General features: G+C 38.3%; 1 protein-coding gene across 2 annotated transcripts in view; it reads left to right on the forward strand.

The window, feature by feature from the left end:
• The window catches only part of hectd2 (HECT domain containing 2), an 85,340-nt gene extending 61,698 nt beyond the window's left edge, over positions 1 to 23,642 (forward strand). For both annotated transcript variants that reach the window (XM_017439314.3, XM_037973501.1), the window contains 4 exons: positions 2,050 to 2,156; positions 11,945 to 12,060; positions 13,339 to 13,482; positions 19,090 to 23,642. In XM_017439314.3, the coding sequence (XP_017294803.1) occupies positions 2,050 to 2,156; positions 11,945 to 12,060; positions 13,339 to 13,482; positions 19,090 to 19,210 (488 nt within the window). In that variant the 3' untranslated portion in view covers positions 19,211 to 23,642. The remainder of the gene's footprint in view (positions 1 to 2,049; positions 2,157 to 11,944; positions 12,061 to 13,338; positions 13,483 to 19,089) is intronic.
• Positions 23,643 to 25,020: the final 1,378 nt, after the last annotated feature.

Below are 25,020 nucleotides of genomic sequence, written 5' to 3' on the forward strand. Positions count from 1 at the left end.
TTGAAGAATGTTAAACCACTGGAGTGTTGCTTCAGCAGCAGCGTGTTTAGGCTCATTGTGCTGGCTGCTGGAAGGTGAACGTCTGTCTCAAGTCTCTGAAAGACTCAAATACATTTCCCTCAAGGATTCTTCTATATTTGCTTCATACATCTTTCCTTCAACTCTGACCAATTTCCCAGTCCCTGCTGATTAAAAAAAAAAAAAGAAACATAACCACATCATGATGCTGCCACTGCCATGCTTAACAGTGAGGATGGTGTTCTCAGCATTATGAGAGTTGTTTGTGTTAGACACTGTTGTTCTTGATGGTCAAAAAGGTTGGTTGTAGTCTCATATGACCTCTGTATTTCAAAACACACATTTCTGTAATGGTTCTCATCACAGAATTGTTGTTTGTCTTATAGATAAATTCACTAATCTCACTAAGAGATTGTTGTAAACTCCTACATCACTCCATACTGAGGTTGGTTAAACACCAGAATAAACAATGTTTACTGCTCCAAACCAAGCTTCTTGTGATTCCTGTGGTTTTTTTAGTGTTCACCAATTGCACCCTGCTTAATTTTTGCCGCTATTGCCATGGTGACAGTGCATTAGCAAATCACCTGCAAACCATTAGTCTTGGTCCAAACGTCTTTACATCATTATAGTTATTTAACTTCAGAGCTAAAAAGAAAAGCACTTCTTTTCAGTCACAATTTCTAGAAACAAATGCAGTTGGTGTCTTAACTTAGCCCACTAAGTTGTCACTGATGACAAATAACCTATGGAAAAATATAACCTGAAGTTGCAACAACATTTAATTTTGAATACTTTACCATGCTTAAGGAAAAGTAATGGATCACCAAAACCATCTTTAGAGTCATATTGTACACAGCTTGAAAGATTTTGAATAAATTTCAGAGGTTAGACAAATACGTTGCTTTCTTTGGTTATTCACAGCAGCTCAAACTGCAACACTAAATAGCACTGAGAACAGCAAGCACTGAGTGGAGTCATATGGAATGGTAATGAGCTGTGAGTAACACACATATTGTTTGGTTGAGAAGATACAAATAAACAACGTCTCATCTAAAAATGACTGGTGCCAAAGAGACAGAAGTACCTAATATACCCCTTGTGGAAGGTCTGTATCTTCTGATTTTGGTCTTTTATTTTTTTTTTAATTTACACAACATAAATACCACTTGAAAGGAGCAATTTATTTTTTGAAGCAAACAAGAAATAAGACAAAAAGAACAGATTATATGAGCATAATTATTAACAGAACGCAGTATTTTATATAGGCACATTTTGCAGCAATTACAGCAGCAAGTCTCTTTGTCTCAAACTAGCTTCCACTAAAAATTTCTCTACATTTTATTCTATTTGCCCTTCCTTCAACTCTGACCAGTTTTTCAATCTCTGTTGTGAAGGCCACCCTCACAGCATGATACTGCTACCCCCTTGCTTTACTGTGGGGGTTTTCTTCTTCATGATGAGAGGTGGTAGGTTTGAACCTGATAGTGTTGTCTCTGATGGACAAAAAGTTCAGTTTTAGTTTCTTCTGACCACAGCACCATCTTCCACATATATGAAGAAGCAACTCCAAACAGCCTGCCTTATTTTTTAGGTAATGGCTTTTTCCTGCCACTCTACCGTGAAGCCCAGCTTTGTGCCGCTTACAGTGGTTGCATGGCCAGATCCTTTCATTTTTGCAGTAGAGCTCCCCAGCTTCATCAAGGTTACATTTGGCCTCTTGGTTGCTTCTATAATTAATGCCCTCCTTGTGCAGCTCATTCATTTTGGTGGACAAGTCTTTCCTGGCAAGTTTGTATTCTTTCATTTTTTTGTGTGTGCAGCTATATAGCTCTACATAAAAGCTTTTTGTTATGTTCACAGATGGATAAAATCCACTAACAGTTAGGCCTAATTTTCCATCCAGTAACTCCTGTTGGTTTCCAGGTCCAGCTTTTTACCAGCATTACTCTGAGCAGCCACGGTTAAAGCTTTGGTGGGTAAAAATTTGTAATGGAAAATCAAAAAATAACCTATTTTCTCTTTCCACAGAGTATGTCCAGCTCTATGTTGACTTCCTGCTGAATAAATCCATTTACAAACAGTTTGCTGCCTTCTACCATGGCTTCCACAGTGTGTGTGCCTCCGATGCCCTCATGGTAAGTCTACAATGTGAATTTATAGTTACAGCCAGAAGTTTACATCATGGGCATAAATGTCACATTAATTTGGAGCTTTTAATGAGTTATTTTAATTGTTCTTTTTCCAGGGTTAAATAATTATACTACATACATCAATGATCTTAAATGATTTTAAAAATAAGAATTAGGTGCACAAGTTTGAGTTTCTTCAAATCAAATTAGCTATATTGTCATTCTGCTACATGCACAGTATGCAGTTGAACGAAATGTTCCATCCAAACCCCAGCATAAAATTAACATAAATAAACAACATGAACAAAAAAGTGACCAGTGCACTTAACGTTGCATAATGGAATACGGAGAAGGCGGAGTAAGTTTGTGAAGTGCAGGTGCAGAGTCTAAAGAAATGTAGAAGGGGAGATTGGGATTGTGGCAGTTGAAGTGTTTGGGTGTGTGTGAAGGACCCTGACAACTAGAGTGAAAAAGCTGTTGCAGAACCTTGTAGAATTGTTTTATTGCTACGGAACTTACTGCCTGATGATAGCAGGTCAAACTATCCATGAAAAGGGTGGGAGGGGTCCTTAATGATAGCAGGGATTGTGCGTTTGCAGTATGTGTTTAAAAAGGTCTTGGATAGAAGAGAGGGAACCTCCTATGACCCTCTCAGCTAGCTTTGACATGCTGCAGTGACTTCTTCCCCTGTGCAGAGCAGTTTCGACACCATGTAGAGATGCAGCAGGTGAGAGACCTCTCTACGGAGCTTCTGTAGAAGGTGTATAGAATTGGTGTTGGAAGGCTGGCTTTCTTTATTTTCCATAGGAAGTAAAGACGTTGCTGTGCCTTGTTTACAGTTGTTCAAGTGAGGCCTTTGGAGACGTTGATTCCCAGAATTCTTATGGTTTTGACTCTTTCTACCTCAAACCTGCTGATGATCAGGGATTGGTAATCAGCAGATCTCCTCCGCAGATCAACAACCATCTCTTTAGTTTTGTTCACATTTAGAGAGGTTGTTGTTCTGGCACCAGCTCATCAGGTGTGCCACTTTCTGTATGGACCTTCATTGTTAATGCTAAGGAGGCTGACAACAGTTGTGTCATCAGCAAATTTTATAATGTGGTTGGATTTGGACTTTGCAGTGTGAGTAGCGTGAACAGCAGTGGGCTGAGCACACACCCCTGGGGGGCACCTTTGCTCATTGTCCCGCTGCCAATGTGCACAGACTGAGGTCTTTGCGTCAAGACAACCAAGATCCAGTTACAGATGTGTGTATTGACATGAAGCAGACTGAGTTTCTGTACCAGCTGCTGATAGATGGTAGTGTTAAATGTTGAGTTGAAGTTGATGAACAGCATTCTAACATAGGTATCCTTATTGCCCAAGTGAAATAGAGCAGCATGCGATGTTTGGGCATTGGAGATGGAGCAGTTGGGGTGGCAAGTAAATTTCAGGGGTTTCAGGGAGATGGGGAGACAGGAATGGACGTGACCCATTACCAGTCACTTAAAGCACTTCATCATGGTGGAAGTCATCCGCTGGGCGACAGTCATTGGGACTGCTGAATTTTTTATATGGGTTTGATGGTCGTTTTTTTTAAGCTTACCGGGATCACAGCCTGACTCAGAGAGCTGTTGAAGATGTCAGTGAGCACGTCATCATGCTGGTTAGTAAAGTCTTTTAGAACTTTTCCTGGGTTGTTATTCGGTCCAGTGGCTTTCTGTGGGTTGACTTTGGATATGGTCCTCCTCACATCAACCAAACTCGAGCAGAGCACCTCTTTGTAAAGGCTGGATGTGGATTTTAGTGGCTGTGTGCTGTTGAGCACTTCAGACCTCATCTAAAGGGTGTTCAGGATATCAGGAAAGTGAGGGTCATTATTTTTAGTCAGTGTACTGTTTTTGTCTATCTATCAGAGTGTAAATGCTCTGCTACATCTGCCTGAGGTCACAGAAGTAGTTGTGGCTCTTGTGTGCATACTGCCATTTTACTTTCCTGATAGTTTGGAGAGCAGGTGGATTTTCACAGATCCACACAGGATTACAATTATACATACAGTCTCAAATATACATACATTCACCTAAACTTGTTAATAAGTGGTGGTGAACAGTGTAGGGCATCTTTTCACTTGACAACACTAAGCACTAATAACTTCTCTTTAATGGTCATGATCGACTACAGCTGTAGTTGAATTTGAAGAAAACGCAAAATGATGCTCCCAAATTAAAGAAAATTGATGTTCAAGAACAATCCAGGAACCACCAAGGCTCAAGCATACAACAAATTGAAAACTGAAAACTTAATCTTGTGCACCCAATTGTTAATTTAAAAAAAAAGAAAAAAACAAAACAAAACAAAAAAACATTTTGCAACTCAGAGAATTCAGTGTTATTCTGATTTGTCAGACTTATTGCAATACCCTTCTTTCATCTGTTTCACAATAACATAAGTTTACATTTCTCTGCTGGGGGTTGGTGTGGGCACCGGACCATAAGGGGCTTAGCCTGCGCGGCAGGAGGTGGTGGCGTGGCTGGGTTGGGGGGGCTGTTGCACTGCGTCTTTCCGCGTACCTCTTTGTCCTGGGGGCTGCTGACCCTGTGCTTCGTTGGCGACCTACCTCTGTGCGGACGTGCAGCTGCCTTGGGGTAGTGCCTGGTGTCTCTTTGCCTGGGACTGCTGCTGCTTTTTGGGGCAGGATCCACCTGTCCTTTCTGCTCTTGGGTGCTGTAGATGGCGGGCTTTCTACTGTTCACAGCACTTTTTTTAACTGTGCATCTCCAGGTGGCTTGCTAGCACACATGCACCCACATAACATGAACACACCTTTTTTTATGTGTATGTGTACGTGTGTGTATGCATATATATGCATCTATATGTATGTATACAATACAGAGTTTCCCCCAGTGTATTATAAGCCTGGCGGGCCGCCAGGCTTTGCTGACACTGCCGCCAGGCTAAGCTCCGCTTGTTTATTATAAATACGTCATTTTTATACACGTTTTTTTCCACCCGCACCCCCAAAACCACTACCTTTATCTACCTCACCGCATGAGGGTGCGCCAACAGTGACGCAATTGCGCTGTCCCCGCCCCTGCACGAAGGTCCCACACGGTGTTGCGTCGTGCACCTTTTGTAACTTGGTGTGGACCGTGCGCGCCGCACTCCGTTCAAAATGGATGATTACGGTGCTCTAGCGGAGCTGGTTTGCCTGTATCAGCATTTATATGATCCCTCTATGAGAGATCACAAAAATAATGAAACTGTTCAAAACTCATGGAAGGAGATTACTGCTGCAGCCAATAAAATGGAGTGTTTATAGAAATATTAGTTCTATGATGGGCGAATCACCACTAAAGCAAATAAATCAATGAAAGTCAAACTGAATGCTTTAAGTTTAAACATCCTCTCTGTATCACAGCCAGAAACACAACAGCTGTTCCTCCTGAATATGTGCGGCCATATTTGATGTGACAACCATCTGCTCTTTTTTTTTTACCATATTTCCACTGGTTCCGTAGCATACTGCACCTAGTCATTTTGGAGAATACTGCACCAACGTAAGCGTCAAATATAAACGCCTCCACCGCACGCTCAGGTCTGTGCGCTGTTCGCAGAGCCCTGCGTGACTCCACTACCTGGAGTTAGCAGGTTGCTGGAGCCACAGCAATAAACATCGAAAGAGTGGGTTTAACCAAAAATGGTTAGTTGAGCTGAAATTCAGCGGTTGGCTTTACAACACCGAATATGGTAAGCATGTTTTGTACTTAGTGAAAATATTATCCATGTTAAACAGTAAAATTATGCTATTAAATTCAGCATTAGATATGTTTTGTTGTAGCGATCCAACATGCAGCCTGTGCCACAAAAAGCACAGTACAGTACAGCATCTCTCTATTTTTCAGAGTTCTCTGTTGTTATTCATTGGCCTCGACGTGAGATGTGTGTTGATGCCTTTTGCACTTTTTCATTTATGTTAATTTAATTTATTTGTAAATGTGACTTAAATTAGGATTCAAATTAGGAGCAAACAGTTTGTAATTATTTTAATTGTATTTTTGTTTAAAAAGTTCCTTTTCGTAAAACTGTAGTTGTGTAAATATTTGGCACAAATATCTTACAATATCACATAATAAAAAGCCATATTTTCAACTTTCCTGTCAACTTTAATCTTTTTCTTTTTTTACTAAATTACGGTCGGTTGACGAACGGCCACCTACCACTGGGCTTAGCCTCTTTTCTGGGGGAAACCCTATATATATATATATATATATATATATATATATATATATATATATATATATATATATCTGCAGTCAGTCTGTTTGTGTATCTGTTACACATACCTTTTCCCCCACCACCACACCCCCCTACACACACACCTTAACGCACCGATTCACAAAAAAGTCCTGATTATTATTATTATTATTATTACAATAATGATAGTATTATTACTATTACAACGATGCGGCCTGCCTACTCTAATGCTAGAATCAGATTCAGTCTTGATTCAATAAAGTAAATCATGCAATTAGGATTCTCATCTTGAGATATCCTCATTGTAGAGCAAATCTGTTCTGGCACATGTAGGCAGCCATCTTCTCTATGTGGTATGCCTGATATGCCACAACAGGACAAAAAAAAAAAAACATTTCACAACTCAGAGAATTCAGTGGTATTCTGATTTGTCAGACTTATTGTAATACCCTTCTTTCATCTGTTTCACAATAACACAAGTTTACATTTCCTCATTAGTCATGCTAAAATCGCAGAATTGATCACTTCCTGTGTTGCAGTTATAAGGGAAAAAAGAACCTTTTTTTCTGTCTTATTTTTTCTTTTTTTGTTTTCTTTTTTTAAAAAATATTTTTTTAATTTATTTTTTTAAAGGTCAAATGTGTTTATACAGCACATTTAAAAATAACATAATTAACTAATAGTAAATAAGAATAAAAAGATGATAAACAATGATGATGAACAATTAATAAATGAGAACTCATTTTTCTCTTCATTCTCAGTGCAAAATGTATATCACATTTCTAAAAGCTTCCACTGACAAAGAAACGCTTAAAAAATATGTCATGGATGTGCTAGTCCTTTATCTTTGGCCTTTGACCTTTCGAGCACTGGCCAACTGTTTATAGTTTAAGGTCAGAGGTCACAACTGTCACTTTATGAATAGCTTTGTGCTTTTGTTGAGCATACTTGGGAGTCAAATCTCTGCTCTGCTTCACAGCAAGTTAGCACACTGATTCCGCCTTGAGCTAAGACACACAGTTTGACGTTATTTCTATAAACCGAAAACCTGAATGTGGGTCAGAAAAGGACAGGTCAATCCTACGAGAGCAACAATAACTGGGGCAATGAGTCTTAGTAGTTCTCATAAAAAAAAAAACTGATTCTTCTTTTTGTAAATATGACAGGATTTTTTTTACTGAAACACTTCATACAGCTTTGATTGCAAACATTTTTATCTGAGAAGTCAGTGACCAACAATCGCTAAACAAATGGAGTTGTTTTATAAAAAGCAATTAAAGCTTGTATTTGAATCTGAGAGGCCCAGATGTTATTATTTATTGAATATATTGGGAAAATGCTTACAGATACAGATTTTTGAGGCTTTGATCTCCAATTGGAGTTTGTGATTCACACTCCAGTTGAAGGAGGTACGGTCTTAGGATCTTAAGGTAAGCGTAGAGTGAAAATTTAGTCAAAACTGCATTTGCATTAATGCAGATAATGTGCTGGAATTTTGTAAAGACATCTTTTTTGAAAGACAAAGCTTTTCTTTTTTCTTTTCTTTTTGTGGATTTGTTTTTTAAGCCTCATCCATGGTTATGAGCCATGGATAGTTACTGATGTGTTAAGAATCAGCAGAAACCTGTTGAAGTGGTTCGGACATCCAGAAATAGTCTTTCGTGTTACATGTCAGCAGCCCCTTTCACAAAAACAGTTCTGCAATATGGCCACAAAGACGAGTCCCTCTTGAAGCTGCCTTTGATTATTTAAGAATTATTTAAGTCCCTAAAACCAGGCTGAAGCTCAGAGGTGACAGAGCATTTGCTGTTGCTGCTCCCAAGCTCTGGAACAATTTACCCCTGAGTGTCAGACAGGCCTCCTCTCTTCCTGTTTTTAAATCTCTTTTAAAAACACACTTTTATACTTTGGCTTTTAACACACCGTGATTTTTTTTGTCTTTCTTGGCACCTAAAACATACCTGCTGTGAACTCGTATGTGTATGTCTCTTTTATCTATTTATCGTTTTTTATCTCTTTATTTGTTTTATCTATTTCCTTTTTATTGTACAGCACTTTGGCTACCCCTGTGGTTTTTAAAATGTGCTATATAAATAAAGTTGATTGATTGATTGATTAAGAATTGCCAATCCAGCCAGTCATGTCCTGCAAAGATGTGAGTTTTCCAAATGAAACTTGCACTATGGAACCAAAGGAGGTTCACAAGGAGCACTACACATGAATTGTGTATTGGTAATCTCCTATTCAAAAATCCAGCGCTGATCTGGTCACACAGATCATTTGTCATCACATCACACCCTCAGACCACAATCCACAATTCCAGTATACCTTTTTATGTATCAAGTAGTGGCCTGATACCAATGTCCAATACTTGTACTCTTAAAAACACCCTAATATTTCAAACCAACACCACTTTTATATTTGATAACTGTTCTGCTCTTTGAACGTCACCTGTGAGTCATAGTCCATATCTGGTGTTTTACCACCGTCTTGTGGCCAGTGTTCTGTTCGAATGTATGAGGTCCTCTTTGGTTCCGGTTATGTAAGTTGTTTTGTTAGCACTGCCAAGTAGCTGTTTGGATATTGCTGGCATTTTTAAGAGTTGCAGCACCATGGCATCTGTATTTAACTGCCTACTCGGGCCAAGGCAGAATTGTCATTCTCACTTATAGTTTCAATTACCTGCTAATTGTTTTAGAGTGTGTTTTGTTTAGATGGTAAACCACAAAGCCAATGTTTGTGCTCACTACGGATGTGGTGTATGTTTCTGTTTGTTTTGTTTTAGTTTCACAAAAGAAGAAATGTGGTGTGGATGAAGAACTTAATAAATTCCCTGAACACACCCCTCGTACCAACCATTGTAGCTTTGTTACTACTTAACTTGGAGGCTCAGGAGCGTAATAGCAACAGATTGCCCATATTTCTTTGATCTTTTCATAATTTTTCGGACTTGGCTTGAAGTAGAAGGGGCTAGTGTTTCATGTGCTACTGGGAGAAGGTCTTTGTACTTCAAGGACCAGCTGAAGAGACTACATCTTCTTATATTTCATAAAAGAGGTGGCTAGAATGACTTGGGGATTGTTGCTCAGATCGTTGCCTCCACAACTTTGTCCTAAATGAGCAGACAAATAGATGGTAGAGAAATCTTTTCTTCTGCCCACAGTTGTGTCATACCTTTGAGTATGATCACAGTGAGTCTAACTGTTTGTAACGCTTTTATTACCTCTTCCAAGTATGTTATATTTTTGGTAGTGTTTGTCCAACTGTCTCTCTGTTAGCAAGATTACTTGAAAACTAATGAACAGATTTTGCTAGGATTTTTAGTAAATGTTGAGGTTGTCACAAAAGAACAAGTGAACAAATTCTAGCACATTTCTTTAAAGACTCTGTGGCCTTTGCAGAGGTGTGCGCTCTTCGAGTGCTTCTAATTTTTTTTCCTGAAAGTCTTCACATTAAGTAACTGCTTCTGTAAAATTTAAAGATTCACAATATTTGTTTTTTGTTCATATTCAAAATGCATTCACAAATTCATCTCAAACTTTTTTTTAGTTTGGCAAAGTATAAAGTCCACCATACTAACGTGGACATTGGCTAACTCATTTGTCCTCATTTTTTAAAACTTCAACAAGTCCCAAATGCAGAAAAAAGACAGATGCAGAACATCAGATGCACTTCTGACTTCATCAGATAATTAGGATACAGGTTATGAAGCAAATAGACTGCATAAAGGAGTAACTGATTGACAATAAAAGCTGATAGAGAACATTCCAAAAAAGGTGAACATTTGTAAACATATTTAATATGTAAGGAAAAACAAAACTGTAACTAGAGCTCTTAACCAAAAATCTATCAGAGGAAGGAGGGGGCGTAAATCCAGTGTGATTGCCACCCTTCTGGAGTTTGCTGTGTTTTTACCTGGTATGACTCTGCTGCCGGTCCATCACGTCTTCACTGACGTCTGCAGGATGTGATGAGGCAAGTTTGTGGTTAAATTGTGGGTGTGTGTAAGTGTGTTTTATTTATGTGTGTGTGTGTGTGCATTGGGTATGGATGGAATTTTAGCTGTTAAGTCATTATTGTGTTACACAATATCATAGTTTTTTTTCTCTCTTTACTTTTTTTTTCTTTTTTTCTTTTTACTGTTTTGTGTTTTGACCTCCATCTATCCATCCATCCATCCATCCAGTCATTTTCTTTACCCCCTTTTTTGAGTCACAATGTAGCTGGGGCTTATCTTCAGCAGTTATTGTGCGTGAAGTGGAGTACACTCTGGACAGGTTTCAAGTCTGTCACAGGGCCACATAGAGACAACCATTCACACTCTCAAACACACCTAGGGACAATGCAGAGTTACCAGACAACCAACATGCATGTTTTTGGTCTGTGGGAGGAAACCGGGGTACCCCATAAGAGAAAACGCACACATGCACAGGGAGAACATGTAAACTCCACCCAGAAAGACCCCAGGCATTGAGGCGATCCTGCAACCATTTTGCTGTGAGGCAACAGTTCTGATCACTGTCATTCAGTGCTGTCCATGTTTTTGACCTATGAATCTAATTTTGTTTCAGAAGTTTTTAGCTTTTGCACAACCTTGAATAAGAACTGTAACTTTCACTGGATTCCTGTGACGGTGACTCTTAGTTTGACAAATTGTCCGTTATCATTCACTCAGCTGTGACGACTGCACTTCCTGTTCCTCCTCCCTGTTTACTGGCAGTGCTTAAATGTTACCATCCGAGCAACGGAAATGATTGTCTCACTGATCTGTTGTGTTTTTTGTGGAAATTTCAGTGGAAGAGCTAATGATGCAGCCATCCTGCTGCTTGATAAAATGCTTCCTCTTTAGGGCATCAGGTCAACTAAAGGTCTGGTTAAGGTTACAAATTTAAAACCTGCTGAAAAAAACAACACTAACACATAGTCTTAAATAATTGTCTTTTCAGATTATTGTCAAAACAATCTACTTAGAACTTCTTTACTGTTCTTCCCTAGCTATAAAAAATCAAAGGCTGCAAGACAACACATTGTATGTTAGAAGAAAGGTGCAAAAACATTTAATTCTGGCACATTTACTGTATAATGTGTTGTTGTACAACCCCCATTCTGAATAAGTTGGGGCATTTTGTAAAATGTAAAGAAAAACAGAGTGCAATGATTTGCTAATCTGATAGACCCATTTTTCACAATGGAACACAATAAACATATTAAATGTTTAAACTAAGAAGTTGTTCTTTTTTAATAAAAATTTTTGGGCAGAAACATTTATCATAAAAGACTACACAAGGCCACATTTACAACTATGAAGCATTCGTTTTCTTTTAACAACAGTCTGTAAATGTCTAGAAACTGAGGAGAGCAGCTGCTGGAGGTTTTGGAGGATGATGGAGGATTCTAGCTGTTCACCAAGCCTGGGTTGTGTTGTAAAGCACTTTAAGTAGCCTGATTGGCTAGAAAGTTGCTATATAAGTACAGTCCATTTACGGTTCATTTATCAGTTAAAATGGGAGATAACTTAGTTTTGTGTGCTGATGGTAAATCTTTCTTTGATTTTGTAGCTGCTGAGGCCAGAAGAGGTGGAGATGCTGGTGTGTGGGAGCCCAGAGCTTGACATGACTGCCCTACAGAAAGCTGCACAGTATGAAGGATATGGTAAAACAGATACCACCGTACGGTAAGATGCCCACTTTTCCACTTTGCTAAACTTCCCTCAAACGCTTTTCTTTTCTTTTAAATTTTTTAATTTAAAATACTGAGTATTTGTTAAAACTTAACTTGCATTGTCATTTAGACTGGAAAATGTGGGTAAGAGATTTCACATTAAAATCTGAAAAAAAAAAAATCCTTAAAGCTGGACATTTTTGCCAGGGATTTATTTTTATTTTCAGCCATTAGATAGGCAAACAAGCCGACGCTTGTCAGCCACAGATAGTGTAAATCATCACTTGCAGACAAGTGTCAACACACAGCTGCTGGTCTGTTACACAACCTCAATTCTGTCTGTTTGATGTTTATCTATTTGCAGCTCAGTAGAAGACTGATCTGCTTAGCTCAGCACTTTCAGATTAGTCTCATTTGAAGATTATTGAACGTTTTTCCACATGAGATAAAGAAAGCTGATCAGTGTGAAGTGAGAACTTCAGGTGTCAGAAATGATATTTTCTGGAACATCTCAAAGGATGCATGTGGAGCTTTAGGCTTTTTTGTTAAGGTCTGAAGCTGCTTTTCTATTGCACTACATTGTTTTGCACATGCATGAGGGGAACAAGGATGGTGTTAAGGGTTTCTGATAGTGGTGTTTCACTGATCTGCAGGTCGTTGTAACCTGAAACAACTGACCTACAAAGAAAGGGCAGAAAAACATGGCAAGCTAGGGGCTATTGATGAAAATGTGGTTGGATTTATAAGAGTGCCATTGCATATGGTTATTGGTCTAATTCGGTCACGGTTTTTAGTTTGCTACTCACTCTGTAGCTTTGGAATAGACAAAAAAAAGAAGTGAAAACATGTAGTTCAGTTGAGAATGGGTGTGCTTGTACTCTTGGTAGCAGTACTACGTGGGAGATGTTGAAATTTGCTACATTGGAACTCATCAGTATTTCTTTGGAAATCTTCTGGTTTATTATGCCACTTCGTCGTTCAGTGTTTCATTTCTTGGTTTAGTCCAGGGGTAGGCAACTCTGGTCCTGGAGAGCCACTATCCTGCATGTTTTCCTTGTTTCCCTGCTCCAACACACCTGATTCAGTGGTTAAATTACCTCGTCATGTTCTGCAGAAGCCTGTAAATGACCCACTGATTCAAATCAGGTGTGTTGGAGCAGAGAAACAAGGAAAACATGCAGGATAGTGGCCCTCCAGGACCAGGGTTGCCTACCCCTGGTTTAGTCAGTGCTGTATGTTTTTCTCTCTGTATGTCTTTGTTTTTTCAGGCAGCATCTCTGTGCTTTTACAGGTGTTTCTGGGACGTGGTGTTGGCCTTCCCTCTGGAGCTGCAGAAGAAGCTCCTCCACTTTGCAACAGGAAGCGACCGTGTTCCTGTCGGAGGAATGGCTGACCTCAACTTTAAGATCTCCAAGATTGATGTTCCAGCTGACTGGTAGGTACCAGAAAAAACTGACTGAAAACAAAGCCCATAGCTCCAAGTGCTCATCAACAGCAATTTAAGGTGCATTAAAAGCAACCTTTGAACGCAGCAGTCCTGAAAGATGCTAAGAAACCTCAGAAAAACTTTCAAATTTTAATCTGCCTTATGTCAAGACTTCATGTTAATATCTAATATTTCATTACCACAGTAACCACAGCTTTCTGCCGTGTTATTTTCCGATTTTAGGATCTAAAGTGTTTACGGTGCAGAGCTCTGACACTCAATCCTCTGTGGGTTGATCTGAACTGCAGAGGATAAAACCTTTAAGTGGGTCAAGGAAAAATAATCCGCCCACTATGGAGGTATTACAGTCGCACTGCGTTTTATTCTAGTCTCATTTGGTTTAGTTTTATTTTCATTTCAAGCAAGTAGTTTATTCTTTTTTTTTGTGTTGTAAGTTGTGTTTAAGTTGTAAGATTGGAAAAACAAGAGTGTTGCCAAAATGTCCAGATTAAATACCAAAACCAAATTAGTATTTATTCGGTAGAAGCACAAGACCAGTGTTTTTATTTTAGATAATCATATGTAGATGGAAAAATATGGAAATATGGGTGTTTCAGAAGTATGAAAAATTGTTAAATATGTTTAAAAAACCAATAAAATCAAAAAATAAAATTAATTCATCAATAAAGTACGTTACTACTGCAATGGATTGCAATTAGAGTAATAGATCTTACATTAATGCAGAGCTTTCAACCTTTTTTTAAATTGCTGTTACTGTAAATGGGCTTGTGAGCTGAAGATCCCCCAAAAAGGCCACTTAATTAACGATAATGTATTCTTTTTTTGTTCCTTTACGGTACAATTTTAAAAATATGAAAGGTAAAGAACAATACTATGGACTATATCAGGCATTCCTAGGAAGTTAACTTGTGATAGAACTCTTAGCAAAACTCAAGCCCCCTTTATGCTGAATGGCTATCAGGCTATGATGTAAGAAATTATCCAGAAGGTGTGGAGTTTTTGCAGGTTCTTCAGTGGTCTATTAAGAATGTGGTAGGCTCTCCATTATGTGTTACAGAGTGTGATAGGTCCATGATGGTTTTGAGCAAACTGTAGTGAAGTCATGGTGGTTTATTGTTGTGGTGGCATGGTGTAGAAGTCCTGGGTGGAGACTGTGGTGAGGGTACAGGACAGCATCTTGGGGACACAGAAAATAACAGTATTAATGTGATCATTGTCAATTTATTCTAAAAGTGTAGCAGCATCACGATTGCCTTAACACTTAAGGAACTTATCCAAAATGGCAACATGTTCTAAACCTTGGAGCATGGAGCGTGGTCGTCATTATTGTGAAGTGGACTGTGAAGTGAAAAAAGAAAGGGTTTAGAAAACAGTACGAAACAAAAGTAGCATATCTTGAAGGAATGTTCGCTTGTCAAAGTTGTGAATCAAAGATCTTTCATGATCTGTTAGCTCTCGGGGTACATGTTCGGAATGACTCTCAGCTGTGATCACACCAAATTGGAGCTCAATATCTGTAAAATTGACTGAATTATAGCCACTTCAGTGGTTGCTAAAGGTAACTGGTTGAGGGAGCCATCTTTAACTCTTCTTTGACTCCCGCAGTTATTCAGTTGTAGATGAACATCCAAGGATTACTTTCGTAGAGTTTCATAAAAATCTGTCCACTGGTTCATGAGAAATTTAGCTAACAGACAGACAAACACACACTGACTGGTTATTACATGACTGATAGCCTTTCAAGGCAGTAGGTAGTGCTGGGCGATATAACGATACATATCGTGGGGACGATAGAAAAGTGTCTATTGTGATATATTTTCTTCTATCGTCTCTATAGTTTCTGTCGTTTCTATCATAATTGTATCAATGATTCATGTAAATATTTCATAACCTAGGCTACAACGAATGTATTAGTGTTGTCACTTTGCATACATTCAGTTTATATAAGTGATAAATAAGAAGAAAAAATAACTATTTTGAGAAGAACCTCCGTTTTGCGACATGACTCTGCTTTACGTGTGGGTTTGCGACATGCTTTACGGCAGCGGCTTTCTGTGCGGCGTGGTGTTTTCACCATGAGTGCTGAAAGATGGAGACGCATGAAGTGTCAAACTTAGGGTCGCAACAAGTAGAGACAGCTAGCAGGCAGCCCAAGAAGAAAGACTTTTACCAAAACGAGGGGGGATGTCTGTGATTTGGTTCAAGAAGTCCGACAAGGAGCAGAAAAAGGTAATATGCTAACTCTGCTAATGCTAATACTAACTCTGCTATGAGACTGTTTTCTCATCTGACGCCAACACAACAAACCTCTTCTATCACCTAAAGAAGAACCACGAAAAAGAATATTTAACAATCCAAAAAGTTCAAGGTCAAACAAGTAGTAAAAGAGCCGGGGAAAGTTGCGAAAAGTGAAGCTATAGCCGGCCGAAGATAAGAGTCTGTTGTCATTTGATACTGTTACGTCCTAACAGGTACATATATATTGCTGCAGTAAAATGCAGCAGATCTCATTTGTGAAAGTTCAGTTAAATGTCACTTTGAAATAAAGCTTGAAAAAGGTAAGAAATTAGATTTTTTTTTCATATTTTTCAGAGAATAACTGACAACAATTGGGGTATATCGTGATATATATCGTTATCGTGACATAAAATTATCCATATCGTGATATAGAATTTTTTCCATATCGCCCAGCACTAGCAGTAAGTAATAATAATATCTTTTAGATCATATAATTTAATGTAATTTACCTGCTCATTTGATAGTTTGATTTCTGCAATTCTAAATCAGTAAAATTTGGTTTATTATTTAAAAAATGCTATCAATGCAAAGATTCAGACATTTGCTTCGACTGATATTTAATTGAAAACTGTACAAGCTTAAAAAAAACATTTCTCGTACTGACTGTTGTAGAGATAGTAATGAATTTTGTTTTGTTTTTTTGTTGTTTTTTAATACGGGCAGTATTTCAAGCAGGTGATGACAATATTTAAAACATTGTTCAACTACTTTACTACTTTGTTGTTATAGTTTTTCTGTCACAGAGACTTTGGCACTGTGTGTTTCCCGTGCTTAAAAAGCTCCTTTGAATTGAAGTGGAGTAAATAGTCAGGGGCCCGGGGCTCGAGTTATATTCTCAGCTGTGTGGGGCTCTCTGAAGTAACTAACGTCAGGGTGGTAATAAACAAATAAAAGCTTGGTGGGTGTGTTTCTGGGAGAGAAACCTCACTGCTTCGTTAGGTTGCTTGGGTTCAATACTTTCTCACACACGATGCTGACAAACAACAGCTTTGTTTTCACACTTACGTGCACGTGACAAACGGTAATGCTTCTCAAACAACATCTACGGTGTTAAAGATTTTTAAACAGCCGAAGCACCTTCTCATCTTTATCAGTTCATGTTTTTCTTCCACGGTTGCATGAATCCAAGTGGTTGTTTCGGAGTGAAAGGCGTCCTGTTACTGTCACAGCCCCTACACATATATGAGCCAGGCTCTCACAGGCCCCTATATAACATGATCCCAGATTGGGGCCAGCGGAGTAGGTTGTGTTTGGAAAACAGGGGGGGATGGGCTGAGACCATTGTGTCAAACCTAAAGAAAACAACGTTCAGTGAGTTCATGGCCAAAGGAGGCGGCCCTGAACTCGCTAACCCCACTGCTGGCCGTGCTAAAGTTTCAGCTTCAAACTTTTCCTGAATTTTCTCTCAGTGTTCCGTGAGCTTCACTTTTAGATTCTCCTAAAATACCTGGCGTTAATTTGATAGTGATTGGAAGTTTTGAATCCCAAATAGAGCGGAACAGAGAGCTGATATTTGGTTCTAGAGCGTAGTTGATTTTCTGTGGCCCAAATCATCAGACCTCCACCACCATGCTTGACAGTTGGTATGAAGTGTTTGTGCTGACATGCTTTGTTTTCTTTTCTTCTTCGGTCTTATCTGTCTGAAAAAACATTCATTCAGATGAAACTTTAAGAGGAGCTGCCATTTTTTATTTTTGAAAAGAGACGCTTTTGTCATGATGAGTGGAGGAGGAGGCGAACCCAGAGCGCAGACTCATGATAAAAAAGGAAAACTAATTTATTAAAATAAAAGAATAAAAAACAAAGGCTGATGTGGCAGCAAGTAGGAAACTAAATACAAAACAAACTAAATCCAAGAACCGAATGGACAAGGGCAGGAAACGAGCAGAACCAGACATTAAGGAAAACAGCCAAACGAACCAGCGAGTAAGTGGAGGAGATGAACGGGTTTTAAAGACAGAGGGTAATTAGGTGACGTGGGCACAGGTGAGTGATAACGAGGAGCAGGTAGAGATGGGCGTGGCAGGAAAACAAGTGACTGACTGAGGAGAGGTGGATAAAGACAGGAAACAAAGACACAAGGAACAAGAACTAACAAAGATAACTAAATAAAATAAACAATAAACTCAAACTGAAACATGAAGTCAATAAAAGTAATAAATTGAATACAAAAACCCAAATCCTGACAGCTTTCTCCTGCAATCCTTCCAAACAAGCCAGTCCCTGTGAAAAAAAAAATTCATCCAGGACCTTGTGTCGCGAGGGGGAGACAAAGCTGCTTTGCGAACAAAAATGACACAATTTTTGTCACGCAACCACGTGACTGAGAGCCGACTTCATAACTTATGCACGTAAAGGCCTTCATTAATGGCTGCCGACATTTAATTGTCCTCTGAATTTATTTACTGAAAGGACAAATGTTGGACGTTTATCACCCACCACTTCTGTATTTTGGTTCATCTGAAGTTTTATTTACTGCTTTTTAGGATCTAGCAAGGAATAAATGCTTTTATGTCACAATATATAAAACCCTAGAAGTGTAAGGGCAAGTACTTACTATTTTCTAGGATTTTGTCTTATTTTTACAATATATTTTGAAGATAAATAAATCCTTTTAAAAAGTGAGTGCCATCTTACTGTCACACACGTATTTGCACAGCTCTTATCATCTCCTAACTTCTCTTGAATCCAGAGGGTAGGACAGTAGAGTATGTGTTTGGGAATGAGAGGGTGGGAATCTGGCTTTGACCATTGTGTCAAGGCAGTGGAAAAAAAACAGATTGGCTCAATTAGCAAATAAGCTGTTGAACATGTTGATCCAAATTAACATACCTCCACAATGTGCTGTTGGAGGTTCAGCTCATGTTTCTTCCTCTTTTTCACTTTCTGACCACCTTGCAGGAGCTGGAACGTGATTTCTTTTATTTAAATTTCACAGTTTTGAATCCAGATATTTGGATATTCTTTGATTTTTGTCTGCTGCCAAAACAATTTACAATATGCTTGTTCAATTAAAGAAGAACTCTTCAGTTTTAGGTTCAGTGATTTTTGCAACATAAGTTTGGTTTTTAGCATCTTACAGAAAAAAGTGGAATACATGTTTTTATGCCTTTTTTAAAAAAAAAAGGGGGGGAGTAAGAGAAAAATGGAATGTGAGTGGAATGTGGTTTGAAATGATCTTGTTAAAAAATGTATGGGTGTCCTTGGGAAGGAGGTGGAATTTGACTGTGTTCCACAGATTTTAATGTTCAAAAGTGTTAAACTTTCCTTTCTCTTTTATTTTTTTAATCTCTCCAGGCTGCCGATCTCTCACACCTGCTTTAATCAGATCTGTTTGCCTCCATATCGATCCCGGAAGGAGCTCAAACACAAACTCACCATCGCCATCTCCAACGCCGAAGGCTTTGGTCTGGAGTGACCAATCTGCACACACAGAAACAGACTGTTAACAACACCCCAGCACGCCACATGGATCTATGTGGCTCAGACTGCAGAGGAAATGAGCTGCTCAGTAAACGACTCCCGTCATCTGTCATCTGTTTTAATTTTTCCTAAATCTGCAGTTCATAAGGCGAGAGTTTAGATCAACTCTGTAAACCCCTTTGTCTGCTCAAGGACAGCTTTGATTCCACTGGTAAACAACTCTGATAGAAGGAAACGAAATAAAGAAATTCTCGCTTTGTAAATACAACACTGTGCAAAAGTTTTAAGTAGTTTTATTTTCTTAGTAATCAGTTTAGTCGGGATGTTTTATGTAAAACTGAAGAACCATCTGGAAAACAAAACCGTTTGTAATTAAATTGCATTAGCATAGCATTAAATTGGGTAGCGTTACTGTTGGGTTGCTGCTCCCTAACTTTTATATAACTTAGTGTATATGGTATATGTGACAATTCACAGTTCATGCTACAGATATTTTCAGCAAGATCAATAAATCAACTTTGCATTGCTGGAGAATATGCGACATATGCTATATTATCAGATACATAAGAAGATGTTATTTTCTTACAACCATCTCAATATATTTTTGAAAGTTTTCTCACTTTGTTTTTAATTCTTAAACCTTTTGCACAGTATTGTAGATGTCACCTGAAAGACTCCTTCTGAATCCTTCACAAATCAAACTGTTATCTCAAATTTAACACATTTTTCAGAGTATCAGGTTTTAGGGAAACATCAAAATCTCTCAAAGCTTTTTAAGAAAAGTAAGCTTTTCAAATTATTAAAAGGTTCTTTTCTTTCTCAGGTAACTGTTGTAATTAATTTGAATATTTCCTAAACAAAATATCAGGTTTATAGTCACCCAAAACGGAACATTTACCAGCTAAGTAAACCAGCTAATCTTCAGTAGGTATTCCTTTAAAGATCAGTGTCGGTAAGCTAGCTTGTTTAGGATTTTTAAAGTCTGACTCTTGTCACCTTTTTAAAAATATTTTATGAACCTTTTTTTTTTTTTTTTTTACCAGTTTGCTTTGTTTGCAGCGCACTGTTGTGTTTAATGCTTCACTTGGAGAAGAATGCTTTTGTAGTTTGAGATATAAATTTTCAAATTTACTTTGACATTGCTGCCTGTTTTATTGAACAAAGGCTGCAGCAAACATTTTTGTCTTGAAGCAGAGTTTTCAGTTTTGTTCACTGCTGATTTTGTTGTGTTGAAGGATGACCAGCAGCCTGCAGACAGGTGCTGGGAAACAGTATGGCAAAAGAAACCATCTTCTTTCTTAAACCATAGGGATGCTTTGACAGTTGTGTGTTAAGTGCTTTTAAATTATTACACCCTGTTGACAGCTTCACACACTGCTGTTTAGTCAGGGACCCAAGGAAACCAATTTAAAGGAAGATGTTTAGCAAACCTTTCCAACAAGACAGGTCAACATGCTGCAGTGAAACTGTAACATTAGTAAGATTTTATCTAAAGCATGTTTTTTTTCCTAAGCCTAACAAGCGCCAAGAAAAACAGAGACTTAGAATCTCAGAAACAGAAGGATTGTGCGGGTTTTGCTGGCTCAAATGTAAATTTTGCACATGTAATTGACGAAGTCCTTTCAAAAGGGAATTGTGTGCCTCAAAGTGTGCTGCCAGACAAAGTGTCTTTCAGTACCGGTGATGTTTTTCCACATTTAAATTAAGTTTATGCAGCATTTATCGAACAGATCTACCAAATTTTTGTGCAAAAAGCATCAAATCTTAAAGGTCAGCGCTGTTTGTGACATGCAGTTAGTGTGAAATATTCACCCTTTTGAAAACAAGTGATAATTGATAAAGCAATGGAGAAAGAGGAGCAATGTGTTGTGCTGCTGCCATCACAAAAAACTAGGTCAGGCATGTCAGGAAAGGTCTAATTTATCTTCTGTTCTAGGCATGAGTGTCAGACATGGTTGCCATGCAAATAAATTGCACATTTTCAGTGAATCCAGGCCAGACAGTAAACTTAACATGATTCAAAGATGCTTTTGGAAATAAAAATAGAATTCCTTGAAGAAATACATTTTACTTGTGTGCCCAAGTTTTAAATAAAGATCTCATGCAATCTGTTGTCACTCGGGGTATGTGTTTGAGGTGTCTCTTAGCTACCACCAGACCAAACTTTAGCTTATTGTCTGTAAAATGGATTGAGTTATAGTCATTTTTGTGGTTGTTAAGGTTGAGCAGCTCAGCCATCTTGAATTGGGTTGACTCAAAAAATTAATCAGTTGTAGATGTACATCCATAGATTTTTTTTTTTTTATCGTTGCACTACATATCTTTGTAAATTGTAATTCACTGAGAGAAGACTGTGAAGACCTCAGACACTGAGTGTCTGAGGTCTGAAAAAGCTCCAGAAACAATGGACCCTTTCACTCAATTTTATGAGTAGTCCAGAGTAGCAGCAGAAACCAGAAGCAGCCTAAACTTCAGAGGAGTCACCACAGTTTGAAAGTAAAGTTGCTTTCCTTCACTTCATCAGAACTGAGCGTGATCTTTCAGCTGATTTCACTGCTATACAAACTTGATAACTTCCAAACGTTTAACCTCTGTTGCAGCTTTTTTGTTACTTTTTTGTTGCTTTGTGTGGGTTTTGAAGCAACAGTGCTGTTGTGACTGAAGTCCTGCAAAGCAAATGAGAGTAACCCAGCAACAGTCGAGCAGCTTCTCTGGCAGCGCTGTCTAAATTTACATCAGTTTAATCTGGGTCATTCATTCACTCAGCCCTCACTGGGTATCTGCATGGTAAAAAAAAAAAAAAAGGAAAGTAAGAAGCTCCCTGCTCAACAATAAATCCTTTATATTACGTAACGACTGGCTCAGAGGAAACACAAGCTTCTCTTCCACTTTAGCACGACCTTCATGTCACATTCACAACCTGCAGGATTTGGCACTAAAACATGAGCTGTTGACTTGAATAGAAAAAAAAAGAATAAATAAACCGAAGGACACATTTTACATGTTAAGGCACACATGTGCAAAAATTGTTTCCCAATGACCAGATAAAGCCTTTGAGCCATTTAAATCCGGCCCTTGACATCCTAATAAAACAACCTGAAATAAATTAAACTAGCATGCCATGAAAGAATGCATATAACCCACCACATCACATGCTAATGTTTTAAGCAAAAGTTTCACACAATTTGTTAGTGCTAGGCATAAATTGACTTTAAAAGTTGATCATTTGTAGATGTATATCCTGTGATTACTTTGCCAGAGTTTCGTTAAAATCTGTTCACTGGTTCATGAGATATTTTGCTAACAGACAGACAAAGAAACAAACACACGCAGGCAATTACATGATCGCTTGCTTTCCATGGTGGCGAGCAACAATGTTGAAAACTGGGATTTTAGCAATAACTCCTGAGTAAAATAAATAGGGTCTACACTACCTTGTTTTTTTTTAACCAGTTTTACAAAACAGAGCACTGTTTGACTAAAATAGGCCAAAGCAATTATTTGCCATGGCCTAATGCTCAAAGTTGGTCTGACAATAATAGACAATTGATGATGTTTTTGTTTTTTGTTTTTTTTAAAAACATACTTTTTTTTTTTTATTTAATAGTTGATGTTTAAGTTAACTATCAGGTACTATGTTTAATAAGCTTGGAGAGTTTTGTTGTGTTTTGACCAAGCATGGCAATTATGCTAAACTTGTTTATTTTTTTATTTTTAAAAAAAAAAGCTCTGAAAAGGAGTTTGAACAGATCTGCCTAAAAGAATAATTACATAAAGCATTCAACAATATTCAAAAATGCAACAAATGTTAGCTTCATGTTGTCAGTTGAACCAAAACAAACCTTCCTGTGTGTATCTTTGCAGATGATGTGATGTTGTATATGGCAGACGCAGGTTGCTCACTGTGTTTGCGACCCTTCTATCTTAAAAACTAAATCAAACTGGCCCTCTGGAAAATAATTGTTGCTTACTGACTTGTGTGTTAGTGCTTTAAAATGTTGCCCCAGAGACTGATGGATTCTGGTCAAATGCAATTCGAGAAATGTATGTGTTGAATTTGACCACTGTCAGCTGTATGCGAACGGGACCAAAGTGTGTCAGGTTATACAGTGCAATTGTGAATACCTTGTTGCAAATCTGTTTGAAAATAGTTCAAACAGAACTAAAGGCTTTGCAGAGGTGTAATTATTTTTACTTATTGGGTGTTTAAACTAACGGAGAAGTGCAACTTAGAAAGCAGAGAAAAGTTTGTTTTTTTATTGTGGTGCACATGAATTGCTTTAACATTTCACCACTGTATGATCTTGTTTTTGAAATTTGTTCTGCTTATCTGTTCCCATGTGCTAGATCATGTAAAGTGCTGTAAGTCCAGGAGTATTTGCAGTAAACATTAACGAGGGAGGGATTCACAGCTCTCCAGATGACAATTTGTTACTGTGGTTTCTTTTTTCTTTTTTTTTTTCTTAATTTATTAGTTCATTCATTCAGGATGCCAATGTATAATTATTATTACTTTTTTTATTTTAACTCCAATAACAAATTTTGTCTCACCATGCCTCTGGCAGCTTTCGTGAATCTCCTTCAAAACAATAAATTACAATGTGCAGCTAAAACTGGGCATAATGTTTAAAGATTTTCAGTGGTAGTACATCATAAGGCAGACATAAAATTCATTTAAAAAGATGCAAAAACAAAGTAACCATATACCACAATGGGGTTTTGGTGAAACAAACTGGAAGTACACAGCATGCACAGGAAGAGCATGTAAACTCCACACAGAAAGGCCCCATGCTGTGAGGCGACAGCTCTAACTGTACTGTAATGCCACCCAATATTTTGATGCCTTTAATGTTTTTTACTAAATCACTGTTGAAGTTTTATGTATTTTTTTTGTTTGTACAATTTTACAGTTCTTATACAGTTCGTACACCAAAATGTAGGCAGTTTGTATTTTTTCTCGCTGCAATAAGACATGGTTTTCACTCAAATCCCCTCAGAATGCAGAGTACACACACCGAAGTTCTCATAGACTTCCATTCAAAACTGCAGCTAAACTTGACATGTGTCCACCAGAGCCTTTTACCACTCATTGTTCAAGAACCAATTCACCTTGTTGTCAGAGTTCTCTCAGTTTGTCCAAATCAACAGCAACTCTCTGTTCAGGCTCCAGCAACAGGATATCCCAACTTTGCCCATTCATGAAGTCACCACTCCTACTTTGGACCTTTTTGTAAAGTGACTTAAACTGTTACACTGGCTTTATCCCATAATGTTCTTTAGTTTTCAATAGATCCCCTCATGTTTTCTCCAGCGTAGTAGCTAAGATTTTCCTAGCTCATCTGTGCCTCGAGGGGTCATGTGCTCTGTTGGCCTGTGGCATACCTGTTCACACATCCCACTGAAACATTAGTTCCACTTTTGAAACATTCCTCTTTGAGTTTCAAAAAGTGTTTCATTATCCCCTCCGAGAAGATGATGCTGCAGTGCTCCTGCGAACAGTCATCCAGACTTGCTGCATGGCTGACCTGCAGGAGGACTCTGACCCCTCAGTATACCCCAGGACAAAAGGTTTGGTTGTCCTAACGTGACATTCCACTCAAACATACCAACAAAAACGTACTCCTAAACACATTGGTCAGTTTGACATTGAAACCATTGGTAATCCCTCAATGATATGACTCAACCTGTATACCTCTACGAAGATACGTCCAAACTTATTGTATCCAGTCCTTCCACGATCTAACTTCAGAGCTGAGACTTGTTTTCCAGAGCTGAGACACTACTGTTCATTGGTCCATTATTCGT

The sequence above is a fragment of the Kryptolebias marmoratus genome, linkage group LG22 (genome assembly GCF_001649575.2).
Source record: "Kryptolebias marmoratus isolate JLee-2015 linkage group LG22, ASM164957v2, whole genome shotgun sequence".
NCBI classification, from domain to species: domain Eukaryota; kingdom Metazoa; phylum Chordata; class Actinopteri; order Cyprinodontiformes; family Rivulidae; genus Kryptolebias; species Kryptolebias marmoratus.